This window comes from Pygoscelis adeliae, unplaced genomic scaffold, assembly GCF_000699105.1.
Source record: "Pygoscelis adeliae isolate BGI_AS28 unplaced genomic scaffold, ASM69910v1 Scaffold108, whole genome shotgun sequence".
Taxonomy (NCBI): domain Eukaryota; kingdom Metazoa; phylum Chordata; class Aves; order Sphenisciformes; family Spheniscidae; genus Pygoscelis; species Pygoscelis adeliae.
The window spans coordinates 9314861-9331096 of record NW_008825498.1 but is presented as its reverse complement, the minus strand read 5'-3'; the positions used below and the strand labels follow the sequence as shown (position 1 = coordinate 9331096).

The window sequence follows — 16236 nt, the reverse complement described above, 5'->3', positions numbered from 1 at the left end:
GCCACTGCATTGTGCGTAATGTGGGCCATGTACAAGGGAGAGAATGGTCTGGGAACCAAGGAGCTGCCCAGTGCTTGGGCACAAACCTCTAAGGACTCTTGTGCTCTCAGGGCCCTCAGCAGAGCCACATCAGTTACACCGCCAAAGGCCTCCCTACGGAGGCTTGCCACAGCTGCCTGTTCACAAGCAGTGTTAACAGCTTATTATTTTAATCGCACCTTTCACATCTAAAATCATAAAACTAAAGAGTAGAAAACTTTTAAACTAAAGTGCTTTTATTTGCCTTCGATACTTTAGCAGGTCTGGCTAAACATGCAGAAAACACAGAATGCAAAAAAGGCGAGTATACCTTTGCATGGTGCAATTAATTCCTCCTTTTTATCCAAGTGGTCTCTATGGCACTTCACATGGCATCTTCGACATTCTAGGGCAGCAGGGGGTTTAAAGACATGCCAAAGAGGTTTGGCACAAGCCTCACAGTTGGCTGGAAAGTGGTATAACGTTGGAATAAATTCATGGCCTTTGTGATTTAGAAAATTTGTCTTCTCTGCCGGCTGTACTGGTTCTACCTCCAAATCCTTCCTGCATTCCCCCTCATTAGCATAGAGAATCTGAAAAAGAATACTGCTGTGTTATTGTTGAAGCACTACGTATTTTTATATACTTTTCAAAGAAGCCGCCAAACTTTTTCAAAAGAGTTAAATAGAAATGAAAATACACTTCTTTTTACCTGGAATATTTTAGGAATTTCTTCAGTTTCAGCTCTATATACATCTCCTTGAGTTACAGGCCTGACATGGAACAGCTTACTAGATTAGAAGAAACATGAATCAGAAAATGCTAAAAGGCTATGTATGTTTTTAAAACAATTATCAAAGTACTTTGAAGTTCTTATAAAGCTTTTCTATGCAAGCAATACAATATACTTCAAGGCTGCAATATGATTTTAGGAATTAATTCATAAACCATATAGATCTTGTCTACCCAAGTAAGACCAAAACATTTCATAGCATGGAAAGAGGGTTATCTTACAATGGGTTCAAGATCCATCGTGGCAAATTTACCTGTGAAAAAGGCTTTCAAATTCTTCCTCAGCACACCAGGAAGTCTAACTGATTATTGCTAGAAAAGCTTATTGATAAGCCTGGATGGAAGTAACCATATATAGTGTAGTACTACTCACTCATTTTTTTACTAAATCATGTTATCAGTTGATAAACAATCAATGCCGGAAAAATCACAAAAGGCAATCTGGGCACCAGCTGTTGAAAATGCTATTAAAATTAGAACAAACATAATCTTATACTGGGTCAAGACTGTAAGTCCATCTATCCCAACATCCTGTTTTCAACAGTTGTCATAACAGATGTTTATGAAAAGAGGGTAAGAAACAGCTCAAAGAGAAAATAACTCTTTTCCTGGTTACAAGCAATTGGCAGCTTAAGCACTTCCTGAGTTAGAGATTCCTTCCAGACCACTGTTAGTCACTGATAGACCTATTCATGAATTTTAAAACCTTTTTTCAATTACTACTCTATAAGGTCCCATAATGTCGATCAGCTGTTCAAACATCACACTTAGTCACGTATCAGTGACGGGCTTCAGTGATATTTGACACAATTTTCCTCATGTATAACCAATGTAAAGGGATTACCATTTATTTTGTCACTCTAAACACAAACCATCTGGAAAAGTTAAAAATGCTTTGGGCTTGATCGACACTGATCCTTTCTCAGACAGCAAGAAAAAGGTATGAGGCAAGGTGATGAGACCTAAAAATCAGACAGCCAGTTCCCTATCTATCCCACAACTATCATGCCCTGCTTTAGAAAGCAGCTGTTGAAGCAACTGGAAAAAAAACAGTCATTACACTGAATCATAAAAAGAGATAGCACAGTATGAAGGTTCCACTCTCTGACCCTTCTCTGTCATAACGAGAAGAGGCTCTTCATTTCTGTAAATTCAGACCAGTCACTACAGGCAGTGCCACACTATTGTGTATTTAATTTTTTCTCTAACTTTTAGCAATAGTAGCACACAAAAAAAGTAGTATCTTCTGTTCACAGCACCCTGAAATACAGATAAACAGACATTTTCCAACTAGTATGGGAAATTAAAAATTATTTATGGAATTTTGATTCCAAGCTTCTAGATTTATTATCAGTTATCTCACACACAATGCTCTTTTGCCAATTTGTATCCAAAACTAACAGTAACTTACTTACTCTATATCTAGTACCATGGATGGATTAGACTGGTCCTTGTCCTTTTCATCATTGTAGAACAGTATCTTCTTACTGCTCACCACAACATACTGGGGAAAGAAAGGGTAAAACCAAGTTAAAATTGCATTTTAAAAAGCAACATTTATCCTACTGTACTCCCATATGCACATAAAAAGCCTGAGTATATTAAGGTTTTTAAACTAATATCAGGAGATATTTAAATCATCATGCAGGCAGCTATACTACTGACAGCTGTGCAATGCTACAGGCTGCAGTGACTGTGTATTGTCACTGGAGCACCCTAAAATGCTTGTGATGACTCTGGAAGTCCATCTGTACACAAACTCACAAATTTCACTTGCTACTGGCATGTTACTATGAAAATTACTGGAGTGCAGCATCTATCACTTATTCGTAAAGTTGTAAACAACTTCTCTAGTTCTAGAGACCTGCAGGACTCACTGGTACTTCGCATCAAACTACCGGTAGGCTAAAAGAGATGCTCACAGCTCCAGCTATTTCCTACACTTTCAATTTAATGGACTGGTAAAATAAAGAGCCAAAATGAATCAGCAGAAACAGAGGTCTGGTATACATTCCAAATCTAGGAATACACTGAGACAGTAAGGGAAAGGTTTGCAGAGGAGGAGAAAAGAAATGGCCATTCTTTTGCTACATGTGACTTGAAAGGTCAAACCACACAGTTTCTTCCAGTGGTAGAGATGTTAAAGAACAGAAACATTTGGTAATGTGTTGATTATTTTTTTCCCCCAAGTGTTTTAAAAGTTCTTGCTCAAAATCTGCATATTAATATATTATACCTATCCCATGCCACTGAAAAAGTGGAGTACTCCAGAATGCGTGGGATTCTGGGGAATAAGCAAGAGCTACTGGGAAGGCACTGTGAGTTTTAGAGCAGGAGTGGACTGCAGGCCCCATTTCCAAGAGAATTCCCAAATGCTGAGTATGCCTGCAGTGTCCACTCCCCCGCCCCAAAAAGCCCAAGGATGTTGTCCTCAACCTAAAGTACACAGACACCCTTCCAGTGCTGCTCACAATCACCGAATTATAAACATTTGTTCATATGACAGGAAAAACAAAGCAAGCTGCTCAGAAAAAGTGTGTTGGAACCCCCAGGCCAGTTAAGATCTAACACCTCTAACCTAAGCACTTCCTAGTGAGTTCGAGCCTGTAGAATTCACTGCCTGTTGCTCTTCACTGGGCGCTGCCAGTCCAACGTCTTTGCTAAAACTGTGCATAAGCATAAGCTCAGTGACAGCTGTGGCAGTTCCCTCCCCTGCAGTTTCATATGTTTTAGAAACAACGTATTAAGAGGTACGAGGTACTAGAGAGGATTAAAAAGAGGTAGACTGACTGCTCTGTCTATATTGAGCTCCAGATTCAGGTATAATATGACCCAGAAGGAAGGGAAAGGACAGAAAAGCAAGAGAGTGAATACACGAACAGTTCATCTTGAATTCCAATTACTGGTAGGTAATTGAATGGGTTTCTGCACGATGCAGATACTGACAATTTAAGTAAATGGTGTTTACTCCTCCTACAAGAGGAGGTTGAGCGTCCTCATTATACAGGACTAAGTCTGACCTCAAAACCTGAATATGAAAGTTACCTTAACAAGTTTACAGAATAGCGTTTTAGAAATGTGTTGCGCAAGCCGCATGCTACAGTTGTACATCTCAATTACTGAAACGTATCTAAAAATGCCACAAAGGGTGTTTTTCCCCGACTAAAAGGGCTTTCAGCCCCTCAGTCAGGATTCTCTAATAGAAAGCCTGATCAACTTGAATAGGTACTGAGTTGTAATGGTGTGAGCCTCTTGTGATTTTCCCCACTGAAGAAAAAGAGTCTGTGCTTGAATTCCTTTGATCTACTTCAACAGAAAGCTAATGCCTTCTTTGTCTTTGAAGTATGCACCTCTGCCTTTCACAGACAAGAGCAAGGCCTTAAGATGACTACTATAACAAATGCAAATTCTGACTGCAATAGAATTCAGTTATCACACTGTATACAAGTCTTGGTGAAAGAGCAATTTAACCTCACAAAAGAAAAGTTACATACAACAGCCTCAATATCCTGTTGTGAACATAAAAAAAAAAATCTTCTGACAGTAGTTCTGTTCTACAGTGGTTTTTGAAGGATATTTTTATCATCTCCACTTGGGATGAAATTATGTTCCAGATACGGCTAACCCATTTTAGTGTTAGCTTGAGGTATAACTCAACTGTTTTTTCTCAAATGAGTTTTCCACACTCACCCCTTTCTAACTTCAGCTAAATGACTCGGAGGGCATGGGGCAAAAACATCAGTGCTACTGACATTTGAGTCAGAAATGCAGCAGCTTAAGTTATAACAACTCAGGCATCAATCCAATTGCACTGCTAATGCAGTTTTGCTTTCCCTTTAATTTAATCTGGGCATGTCTATATTTCAGGTTGCATACCTCCCACCAAGCCCAAAACTGAAAGCACAGGAGAATTTGGAACACAAACACCTGAGGAGGCTGACTACAAGCCAGCTTGTTTCAGATGCAATACAGTTCAGCCAACAGAATACACATATAAGTCAACATGGCCCCTCACTACTGCGTCTCACTGGTTTGAACCTCAGCTAGTTAAGGAATCTTATCAACATGACTCATTTTATGACAGAGGCATCCATCTGTAGTTCAAATTCCTTCAAAGTGCAAGAACTATTATTCAAACCAGGAAAGTATGAATGGAGTAACTGCCTAACATATCTTGAGGGAACTAAGTATGCCTATACTGGGCATGCCTAAAGGAGCTCAGATAGTGTCTTTCACTGGAGAAGCTGCATTTATCAGAAGTTTAAAATTTTAATCATCAGAGGATGCAAGAATAATCTCCATTTCTAGAAGACAACCAGAAAAGGCTTCAGGAGGTATTTTGACTGGAAAATGATGCAGTATTTTAGACAATCCGGAGCAGAATAAAGCTACATGACTTGTGCCTAGGCACAGTCACTTCCGTTCACAGACACTGCCCGAAGTCTGACAGCAACCTGGAGAATCAATTCTGGAGCAACAGGAGTCAAGCAGCCTTAGCTATCAAACAGAACCAAGTTATGGAATAGATTTACAAATAGGTGTGTTTCATGAGACACATGAAGAACTTTCAAACACTGTCGGTGTTTGACTCAAATACGGCACCAGGAACATTCTTGACCTTGCCCTTGTAGATTTTCTGTAGTTCTGCTAATAGGGAGACAAAGTAAAATGCAAAGAGACCAGAAACCAACTGAAAAGCATTTGAGGTATCTGTAGCAAACCCCAGGTTCCAAACTGTGGTAAGCAAGCATTTTCAATATGGCATTTGTTTGCATTGCCTCTCATCTGAGGGTCTGGGAGAATACTCTAAGCAGCCATTAGTTGAAATAGGGCAGAGCTTAGCACTCGCTCTCTGCAAGCTAGAATAGGTAGCGGTTTTAACTTACAGACACATCACCAAGAAGGTCTGATATTGATGTAAAAACATGCAGGTCTGGAACCCAAAACACTTTGACTGTATAAAGAAGGTCATGTTAGCCAACTGAAAAACGGAGTACTTCAAAGGAGTTCAGCAGCTAAAGGCCCAATACAAACACTTCAGTGCTTCTTTGCCAGGAATTAAATCCTTCTCCTTTAGATTTTGTAGGAACTACTTCTAACACTTATAGAATGTGAATGTAAACAGGAGCATCTGAGAAGGATCTTTCAGCAGGTATCAGGAAGTTATGCTGCAAGTGTCATGAATAAACTGAGTAACTTCCAGTAATGGTCTTTGAATATAAGTAAGGAAGATGCAGGGAAATTATTTCATACAAATTGCTTGCAAAATTTACAAAATTCTAGTGACCATGTTAACTTTTGCAATTTGCTATACTAAAGGATATTCAAAGAGGGGAACTGGAAAGCCAGAAAACAATCAGAAACTGGTTCCAAGCTTCTAGGCATCTCAGTTTGAACATTAGAAGTTTCAAAGAACCAGATCATAACCTCTGCAGAGGCAAAACAATACTGCTTTGTTTAGAGTGGGAATTCCAGCACAGAGGTGCAGTTTCTGAGAGTAAACCACTTCAAGAGAGACCGACCATTTTAAAAGTAAGGGAGACGGAAATGTCCTTGGAAATCATGTGTGGCAAGTTATAGTGTGATGCACTCTTCCATGGCCTTCAGAACATGTGTGGTATTCTCTACTCCCTGCTGTCAAGTTGCACAAAGAGCTTATTTTTCAGTAACAGGATTATAAAGAAGCTTACTCAAAGGAGAAATGGGATTTTTAATGGTTCCAAGATGCCCACTGTAAAGCATTTCCTCACCCACCCGTCGTAAATTTGCACAATATTATTACTACAGATTTCATACTGAACTTGAATTTTCTTATTGTATTTTTTTTCTCTTCAATAAAGTAATGTATACACTAATTTACTCTAATTATTTTGTTTGCTGCTTAAATGTGAGCTGTAAAACCAATTCACCGTATGCCTAAAAAACTTTCCAAGGGAGTTGAGGAAGAAAAAAAACCCCATTTGTACCTGTTTCTTCCAGCCATGCCGCTTTATATTTCCTTTGTTTGGTACTGAAAGCCAGCCTTCAAGTCTTGATTCTGGTTTTAAAAAAATGCACATTAAATAATTTTACATATTTATAATAATAAAGCAGAATAGCACAAAAGCAAACTATTACTAGAAAGGAAGATGTACTACATGCAGTAATAGGCAATTACCTATTCAGCAAAGCAGAACAAAAAGCACAGCTAAACAAAATGAAGATATAGGCATTTACTTCATGCTTCATCACAAGCTAACACTTGATGATACAGTTACTGCAAAATAAAGTTGTTTTCCTTGATGCCAACATCTAACACTGTATGTAAATAGTTTGCTAAGAGCCAGGCAGGAAAGACTTTGCTTTGAAAAATGTGTTACAGCTTAAATGGAGGATGATTAAGAGATTTTCAATATAAACATAATTGAACATTCAGAGGGGCTATATGAAAATACTCTGCATCAAGTAAAACAAACCAGATCCACATTTTCCAAGGGAAACAAAGAAAGGAGAACGCACAAGAGCAAGCAAAGCTACACGGGTGTCCCATTACTCACAGAAGATAAGCATAGGAGATAAATAAATAAGGAATGCAGGAAGAATCAACTAGATATAAAGAATAAGAGACAAGCATTTTATTCAAATTTTCAGTGGACAATTTTCCAAAGAGTAGTGTAATAACGTATTTTCCTACCACAAAACTACTTAAATAACTTAACAATGATACAAAGAAGCGTCACAAGAAAATTAGCCTTCTACCTAATGTGAATCACAGATTTTAAAAACCCCTCCAGCTAACCAATACTGGGGTTTGATAGGTATTTTTTAAATTATGAAGCCAGGTAATAGCAGTGAGAAGCTATCGTGATTCCATTAATCTGAAATGACATGGTAAAAAGTCTCACAATTTTGTAAATGTTGAGAATGAAGTAATCAAAATTTCACTCCATAATTATAAATTTATTTCACAATTGAGAAAAATTTTGTAATTTTTTAAAAAATGATCATAAAAAAGTGATTTGTAAAAAAAGTGTCACAGTACAGAAATATAGCCGATAGCTAATGTATGCATTCTTTACAATAAACTTAACTGGCAGCACTGAAAACTTCAAAAACATGAAGTTAAAATTTGCTGAAACATTCTCCACAAATATCTATGTAAGAGGGAGCTACTGGTCCCTTTTATCCTTCAGGGATAACTCGGTGAGGTGTAGTCCAGCAAGCTCTGAAAATACATCCAAATATATAAAAGATATTGTCCATACACTTTGTTATGTAAAATTACAATGAGACTGACAGCCTAGCCTTCTACAAGGCATTAAAATTAGGCATAAAAAACCCCTTCCCGCATTAGCCTTACAGCATACAATATTTAGAAGTGGACTACACTTAAAAATATAGAATCATTTCCTAACATATATCCACACAGAATAACTTCAAAATACTATTGAAATTGAACTATTTGAACTATTGAAATTCTAATTGGAAGAAAGGCATGTTAGCAGAACTCATTCAGGTAAGAAATCTTCCTGGAAAAATGAAGGAAATTTGTATTTCCCTGCCTCTCATATTTGCATAAGAATTGCAGGGGGTGGGGGTTGCCCCCCCCAGACCCCTCCCCAACTGTTGATATTCAGTAACTTTGGAAGAGAAAACCTATTTCCTTCATGTCTGCAGGCATCACAGATAATGCTTACCCTATTTGATTCATTTTTACATCAAGAGAAGATTCTTCCATTTTTAGAAATTTTAGAAATATCCTAAAACTCAAGTCCTCCATTGCAAAATAAAGTGATTAACTGCTAATAAAGAACATAGTATGGATGACTGTGATTCGAAAGAAATAAGTACGCATCTGTGGAAATTGTGGCATACGAAAATCTGAAAAGATCCAATAATGATAAATTTTTAAAGATGCGCCAGGTACTATGCTGCTTATAGGGACAGTGTGAGTAGGAGTTTTTCTAAGTTCACTTCTATTTCAGCGCATTCTGAAAGAAATTTCAAAGGAAGTAGAAAGTGGATGAGCTATTAGAAACGAATCGGTTGACATTCTTTTCTGTCTACTACAAATCTATTTTAGTGAGCAAATTCTATTTGCATGAGAGATGATTTCTGAGCTGTGAATAACGTCTTGCAGTTGAAAATAACAGTTTCTGAATGTACTCCTTTCCAACAAACCTAACATTCGTCTGGAACCAAATGTACTCTTGAAAGGGTAGATGAGTCCTTTCATTCCAACCTTGCCACAAAGGTTTGTCTCAAGTAATATTTATAGTGCATTTTAATTTCCCTTGACAGAGTTAGCTAGCACAACTGCAAATGCTCATCTGGCCATTTCACAAATATTTGATCCAGAATATGAGTATTCTGATTAAGTAATTAAGAAAATATGGGCTATCTAGACTATGAAAAAGAATCTTCCGTTCCTGTCTTTAAAAATAGGCTCAAAACTATTGCCTGACAACTTCCCCGTATTTTGGAAAGAATCCCAGAATTGATACTTCGTATTTCCAGTCCAGAAAATCCAAGATAGGCCTCAAAAATATCTGATGGCTAGCTGGACCTGAACAGAATATGAAGAAAGAATTCCATGAAGGCTACAAATCTTATAATTACCTCTGAACATATATCAAAATGTAGATTTGCACTCTAAACATCTTCATGATTAGTATTCATATTGCCAGGATTCGTTGTGATTCAGTATGATAAATGTGAGTTCTAACAGTAAGTCTTCAATAAAATCACACAAGTCAACCATGACTGTACTGATTTATGAGACTTTTTGTTGTTTTGGGGCTAAGTAATACGCGCCTTCCTGAGCAGTAGAGCATCTCTTTCCCATGTTCAAGAATTCCTACTCCTCAGACTCTTCCATAGTAACCTAAAACCTAGAGATACTACCTTGTATATTCTTTCCAGTCCACCCTTCCCATTTGATTCCTTCCTTCCTCAGACTGTCTTACTATAGTTTCATGTGTATCTCACCAAGGATTGCTGGCTGGATCTTACTTTGAGGTTTATTCAGGTGACAGCTACTTGCAGGTTATTTCAGAAAGTCGTATGTGTCCCATATTAAAAAAAAAAACTGTTGGCTTAAATGGTCCACATTTATTATTCCACCCTATCTTTGTGTAAAACATGATTTATAACATACGCTGTAAAATGTTATGTGCTGCAGTTAAAACTGTAGGACAGCTCAATTGCTTAAATTATCTTGCCAATCAGATGAAAAGAATTCACAACAGGTTAAGCGCCCTGTAACAATTAGGAAAAAAAACCCTTAAGTTCCTGACTATGTTTTGTCTTGACAAAGGAGGATTCTGTTTACAATTGTGTGAGTATTAAGACTTCCTAAGTCCAGCCAGGAGGAAGAGGCATTCCAAAGGCATCATTAAAAATCAAGTATTTCAGCTGTTTCAGCAAGGACTCTGTTAACATTGGAGACATCAACTGAGACATGAGCTGCTATCTGAATCAATAATCAGGAGTGAGAGTTACAAAAAATGCCTAAAACTGAATACAAGCAAAACCTTCCTCCAAGTCACAATCTTTCCCATCTGGTGATGCAAAAGCCTGAGAATAGCCTGGATTGTCTGAACAAGCCAATCCCTACCTTGGGAACAGCTTAAGTTGCCCTGGGAGCTACCAGAACTTGAGAGGGTACTCAGCTCAGCGACAGACAGAAACCACCTCCAAGTAAGATGCAGCTGTAAGGTGTGTTACCATGTGATTTCTCTGTATCTACCTCCAAATACAGAAAGATTTGCCTTAAATTTTTCTGACTATTAGGAATTCATTTTAGTATTACCCTGAGTTTATTCAAAGAATGCAAAGCCTTCTGACCCCAAAATTTTACAAGATGCTCTTCCTCTAAATTATGAATTCTACTCTTGTAGCCTCTCTGGTGGCCGGCCACCAAAGCTCCCTGGTTAGACAAGACACTACCCCATAGCCTGAACCTCTCTGCCATGCAGGAGGACAGCGGAAAATGCCGGAGAGCCAGGGGCCTCTCTGGAATTCTGCCAACATTACTATCACACCATTTCATACCAAGTTTTTTCTCAGTTAAACCAGAGACAGCCCGTCACCAGAACCGAGACCATGGAATCATTCTTTTATACATGTTTACATTATTCTTTGTTTTCATTCTTTCCCTGGTGATGTTTTTACTGTGACAGGAAACTGAATAAATCATACTGTAATTACTTATTTAGTAATTCTACCATTCATTTGCCTTAAATATTTTTAAGGAATATCTTTGCCTTAAGAACAGATGCATCAGCTAGAGAATCCTATTGACTACTCATCAGATCCACCTCAAACAAGATGCTATTCAAGGTGCTCCGAAGGAATGTCTGTGTTTGGGCTATGGAAGTGATGGGAACTTAGCACACAAGTTGAAGACAACTTCATACAACTAAACTGTAGTAAATGAACTGCTGTGGTATGCCACCTTCTGTTTTGAAGACTAATTACTTGGTTTGCAGAAAAATAACTACGCACTGGATAATTTCCTTTCTGTGGCATGGGCTATTTCTACTTGGAAGACTGCCTTTTTTTTCCTCCTTATAATGCTAGTGCACTCCTCCTCTACCCTCTACTTGGCTCTTTGACAAATGTGTGAAGTCTGAATATACTAATGTCACTTTAATCTCTTTTCATTACCTCAATTGCTTCTTATTCAGATCCTGATCAACTCAGAGCCTCACTCAAAAAAAAAAAAGCAGCATGTAAGGACATTATCTAAATCTAAAGAAGTCCTAATAATATGTATTAGAGGTCCTACCTGTAAGACACAGTAACACCAGCAGCACAACAGCAATAAGAATCAGAGGCATGTGTAGAGAAAAAAGACGACAAAAGAAATGAAAGGCTAGTAAAAAAGAAATAGTTAGAGGGGTCATGAGTATAGAAGACTAAGAGGAAGACCGCAAGAACTTCCAGTAATTGTGATGTTCTAATTAACAATAGAAAAGTTACAGCTGACTTGAAAAGGTCTTGCACATACCAAAATTTCTGCCCCAAAATTGAACTGGCAGGCCTGACTACACACATCTCCAGAGGTAAAACTGAAAATATTGTACCTTAATGAGGCAGAAAAAGGCTGTACTCCTACAGTCTTTCCAAGATCTAAGAGACAACAGAGTCATATTGACATACTGTTGCCCTTAAGAAGAAAATAGGGAAGGTGCCTATGCCCAGATGGAGGCATTGGGTGTTTTCAGTGTAATACACAACAGCCATTATACTGAAAACGGCTGAGAAGGAAAGTGAGGAAGTTCAAAACTACCCTTTTATGTAGAATAAATCTAGTCTGTTTTCTTGTAGAAAAATTTAAGCTCTCAATTTACAGGAGTTCAGAAATTTTCAATAAAAAATTACGAACTATATTGTTCTTCATTTAGGAGACACTAGCGAACATAAGGTTTGATTCCAAATAGAAATTTGAGATGAGAAAAAAACACTTCACTAAGTAAAACCCCTCTGATTTCTTTTTTTACCCCTGTTAAATGGAATACACTGAGAATTAGTATCTATGAGAAAAAATCCTGAGAAGTACTGACAGTTCAGAAATACCAGAGGGAGTTCCTAGCAGGTAACAGCTAAGAAAAAAAAAAATGTTCCTTCACCAATTTAACAGCTCTAAGAATTCCCAATGCTGAGTTTTGATGGAAGTTTGGACCAGAAGATGTTTTTGAAAGAAGTAGACAGACATTTGCTTTACAAGATGGCAATTGCCTGAAGGTTTTACAGATCAAACTTCAGAGTGCAAAAGGCTTCCTGGACAGAATGGAAGTTGTGAAGAAAAGCCTGTATCATTGTCTGAATGAAAATCTATTCTAGAACAGAATTGATTTAAATATTAACTAAAAATGAAAATCTAAAAATATACTAGGGGAAGACAGGACACAAAAATAGAGACAAAGAGGAATAACTACATAAAAACATATACTAAGTCTCGTAACCTACCTGAAATTTCAATCGCTCTAAGACCCCTGGAAAAACTCTAGAACGTGGCAATTTGAGCAGCACGAAGTGCATTATCAGGAGAAGAGATACCTAAAATGAATCTGTTTACTTTTATCTGATTACTCATCCACTGAGGTCTTAAAATACCCAAAATGGTATTCTATTTTCATATGTTTTAATATATTTTTCTACAATAAAAATCAGACTGTAAATCTGTAAGACAAGCATGTAAGATAAGCATTTATTAAGAATTTCATGATGAATTATAAAAATTACTTAATTATACAAAAACTAAACCTAGCTCCAACATGGGGATATTGTTAAGCACAGCTTATTACCACTAAAAGTTTTTTCCTGTATCTAGAGATACAGAAGTGGATCCCATGAAAGTACTAACTGATTACACTTTTCAAACATTGGGGAGGGGGGAATCACTAACCAGTGTAACAGTGGGTCTCAAAATATAGTGCCTGGAACTGACAGTACATGGAAATGGCTAACTACACTGTATTATTTGTTCTTATTTTCATCTGCTGAATCAGAGTACCATACAACCATAAATGCATCACGGAAATTCCTACAATTATTTTTCACATCGGCAGTTATTGCCACTTGTCACAAAAGGTGCTACACGACTGTGCATAAGAACAGACAAGATCAAGGCAATTCTGCATTCAAGATATAAAATATAATCATGCTGTTGTGGAAGTGTTGGCCCTGTATCTTATTCACTGGACACTGCACATTGCATTCACTATATTCAAACAGCAGCAGATGTAAAGACACTCTCTCCACAGAAGTGGATAAAAATTATCCTAATGCCAAAGCCATACAGTGGGAAGAGTGATGTGAGAAGAAATTAAGACTTAAATATAAGCAGCTGAGCTATGAAATAAAAACAAAAAAAAAGGAAGTGGAGATGTGATATAGAAAGAGACAGCCGGACGATTTTAAAAGGTAGTAACTTGTTTGAAACAGTACCTTCCAAAACCATGTGTATGCACAAAATCAAGTAGTTCAAATATGCTTTTCTCTTACCTGAAAGATTTCCATCTGTTTCATCTGGCTGGAGACTAGCAACACTGGTAGAATCCATTCCTTGCTGGAGGTCCAAAATTTTCCTTCGTAGTTGTTCTATGTCACTCTCTTTACTATCCAGCTGCATCTGGAGCTCATTCCTGTACGTAGATTCTTCTGCTAGTTGCTGTATTTATATACACGTGCATAGTTACTGTGATACCAAAAATATGGCAGCAAAGTATTCTGAAAACAAAACTCATTACTATTTTTTTTTTTTAATATCTCTAGATACCTTTGATAGCAGTAGCATAAATTATTATACTAGAAGTGTTCGTTCAGCCTTGGAAAAAAGTTAAAGATCCAGCAATGCATTCAAGTACAAAACAGTCTGATTAATTTATTAAATTACCATTTGTTTTGAAAAGGAGACCACCTACCAGTGAAATAAACTGCATAAATAGTATGGCTACACAGTATTCAGCTTTTTAGTCTCCATAATATATCAGTAACTTCCACAGTTAAGAATTTAGAAAGGGGAAATGAATGAGAACAAGCACAGCTGAACACTTGTCAAGTTCTCTGCCTCACTAAAATTCTGTAGCCTAGAACATCTGAAACAGAACTTGTTATTTTTTCAGGTAGACTAGGAGCTACACATTTTTCCTGCGGAGAGAATTCTACAATGTGACAAAAAAATTAAGATTATTTTACCGCTTGCATTTCATTGAGCTCCTTTTGGTATTTCACTACCATCTGATTGAATTTCTCTTTTTCTTGATTAAGCTCTAATTGGAGCTTTCGGTTTTCCTTCTCTTTCTTCCTCAAATCTTGCATGTTAGCTTTCTTTCTGTCTATTTTAAAATCTTTGCGATTCATTATCTCAGCCAGTTTGTTGACAGCCTGTTAAGAAAAAGGAAAACCAGTAAGAAAAATTATATATGCAAGCATATTTCCTACAAAACTTCTAAGTTCCTCTAGTTATAGGATTCCATAAAAAAAAATTTCACCAATATAAATGGCCCTTACTCACAATAGAAGTAATACTGAAAAGTACATAGCATCAAAACTTACTCTTTCAACTGTATACATCAACAATGCATATTATACAACATGGTTAATATAAACTTAATCTCAAAGGAACTAAGAATTAGTTGCACAAAAAACAATAAACTGAAAATATGTCTGACATGCAAAGTAATTATTGTTATTAAGTTGCATAAAAAGTTATACCTGTGTCTTCAGAGTTCTTTCAGTGTTAAGGCTCTTCTCATAATGCATTCTAATATTATTGATTTCCTCCTCTTTTTTCATTTTGTATTCTGTTAAAATAATATTCAACTTTGAGATATTTTAGGACAAAGTAAATATTTCTAAGCTTAATCACTTCTACAATTGCATCTTTTTTTTTTCCTCCATTTTTCTGTTATGTCACTTAATGTGCAAAATACAGTTTGCAACGATAAAGGTTACCAGTTTAATGCTACTGTAATGACAGAAAATTACCAGAAGGATATCTCAGAAAGGCATCAAGATTAAATACTAAAGCCAACATATGTATTTTTGTTTCCTGGGGATGACTAAGTTTGTTGCCCCACATCCTTCGTGTTTGCACTACCAAAAGTGTTTCTGCAGTACCAAAAATTATTAAGTTGGTACCCACACAGAATAAGACTGATCTGACTGGACTCATATTCAGTACAGATTCTCAAATCAGACATAAAGAGAACATAGGGAAAAAGGCTTTCTTTAAACAGGGAATTACTCTGTTATGTTCCATCCACCCCTCTCACACACCAGTCACTCAATTCTACCAATCTTTCTATCACACTTCCAGTCTGCTGATTTGTTCCCAAAGTTTCTGGAAGGATACATTTCACTGATAAGGATTTCTCCACCAAAACAACGAACAGTTAAAGAACAATTTTCAAGTACTTAAAAGTAACAAAGTCCATAAACTAAAAAATACAGAAAACTGCTTGCTCACCCAATCCCTGCTCTTATGGAAATGCAGAACTAAGGGAAAATATTTTTGTATGCCTTCCTGCCTACACAGTGTTTGCAACAACACTGGCAACACAACCGATAAGGCCTTTACTCTCATAGTCAACAGATATTAAAGCATGCATTCCAATTTTATAATGCTTGCTCAAATGCAAAACCATGGGGGTAAACCGAATAATAAAGTAACTTCCCATGTAGTCAGAATGCATGTAAATAGAATGCCAATCCACTAATACGCATGAGACCACAACTTAGATTCTGAATCTAAGTGAGATCTTAAGGAAGTTGAAATACTGATACTGCTTTACTGTAAATACTGGAGATAGAAACAAAAATGTTAATAAATATATTGTGTGCAATATGAAATGAGTAAATACTTTTCCTTAATAACTTTCATGGACACAAGGGCATGGCTGGCAGAAGGGGGTTAGACAGACAATACTTGGATGAGCT

General features: G+C 37.0%; 1 protein-coding gene across 1 annotated transcript in view; it reads right to left on the bottom strand.

Annotated features, from left to right (window-relative positions):
* ROCK1 (Rho-associated, coiled-coil containing protein kinase 1) overlaps positions 1-16236 on the bottom strand; it is a 93385-nt gene that overhangs the window by 8138 nt on the left and 69011 nt on the right. The window contains exons 25-31 of the mRNA XM_009331451.1: positions 15013-15101; positions 14494-14682; positions 13801-13966; positions 6777-6847; positions 2226-2314; positions 731-809; positions 350-611 (exon numbers count right to left, since the gene is read on the bottom strand). Of these exons, the coding sequence (XP_009329726.1) occupies positions 350-611; positions 731-809; positions 2226-2314; positions 6777-6847; positions 13801-13966; positions 14494-14682; positions 15013-15101 (945 nt within the window). The remainder of the gene's footprint in view (positions 1-349; positions 612-730; positions 810-2225; positions 2315-6776; positions 6848-13800; positions 13967-14493; positions 14683-15012; positions 15102-16236) is intronic.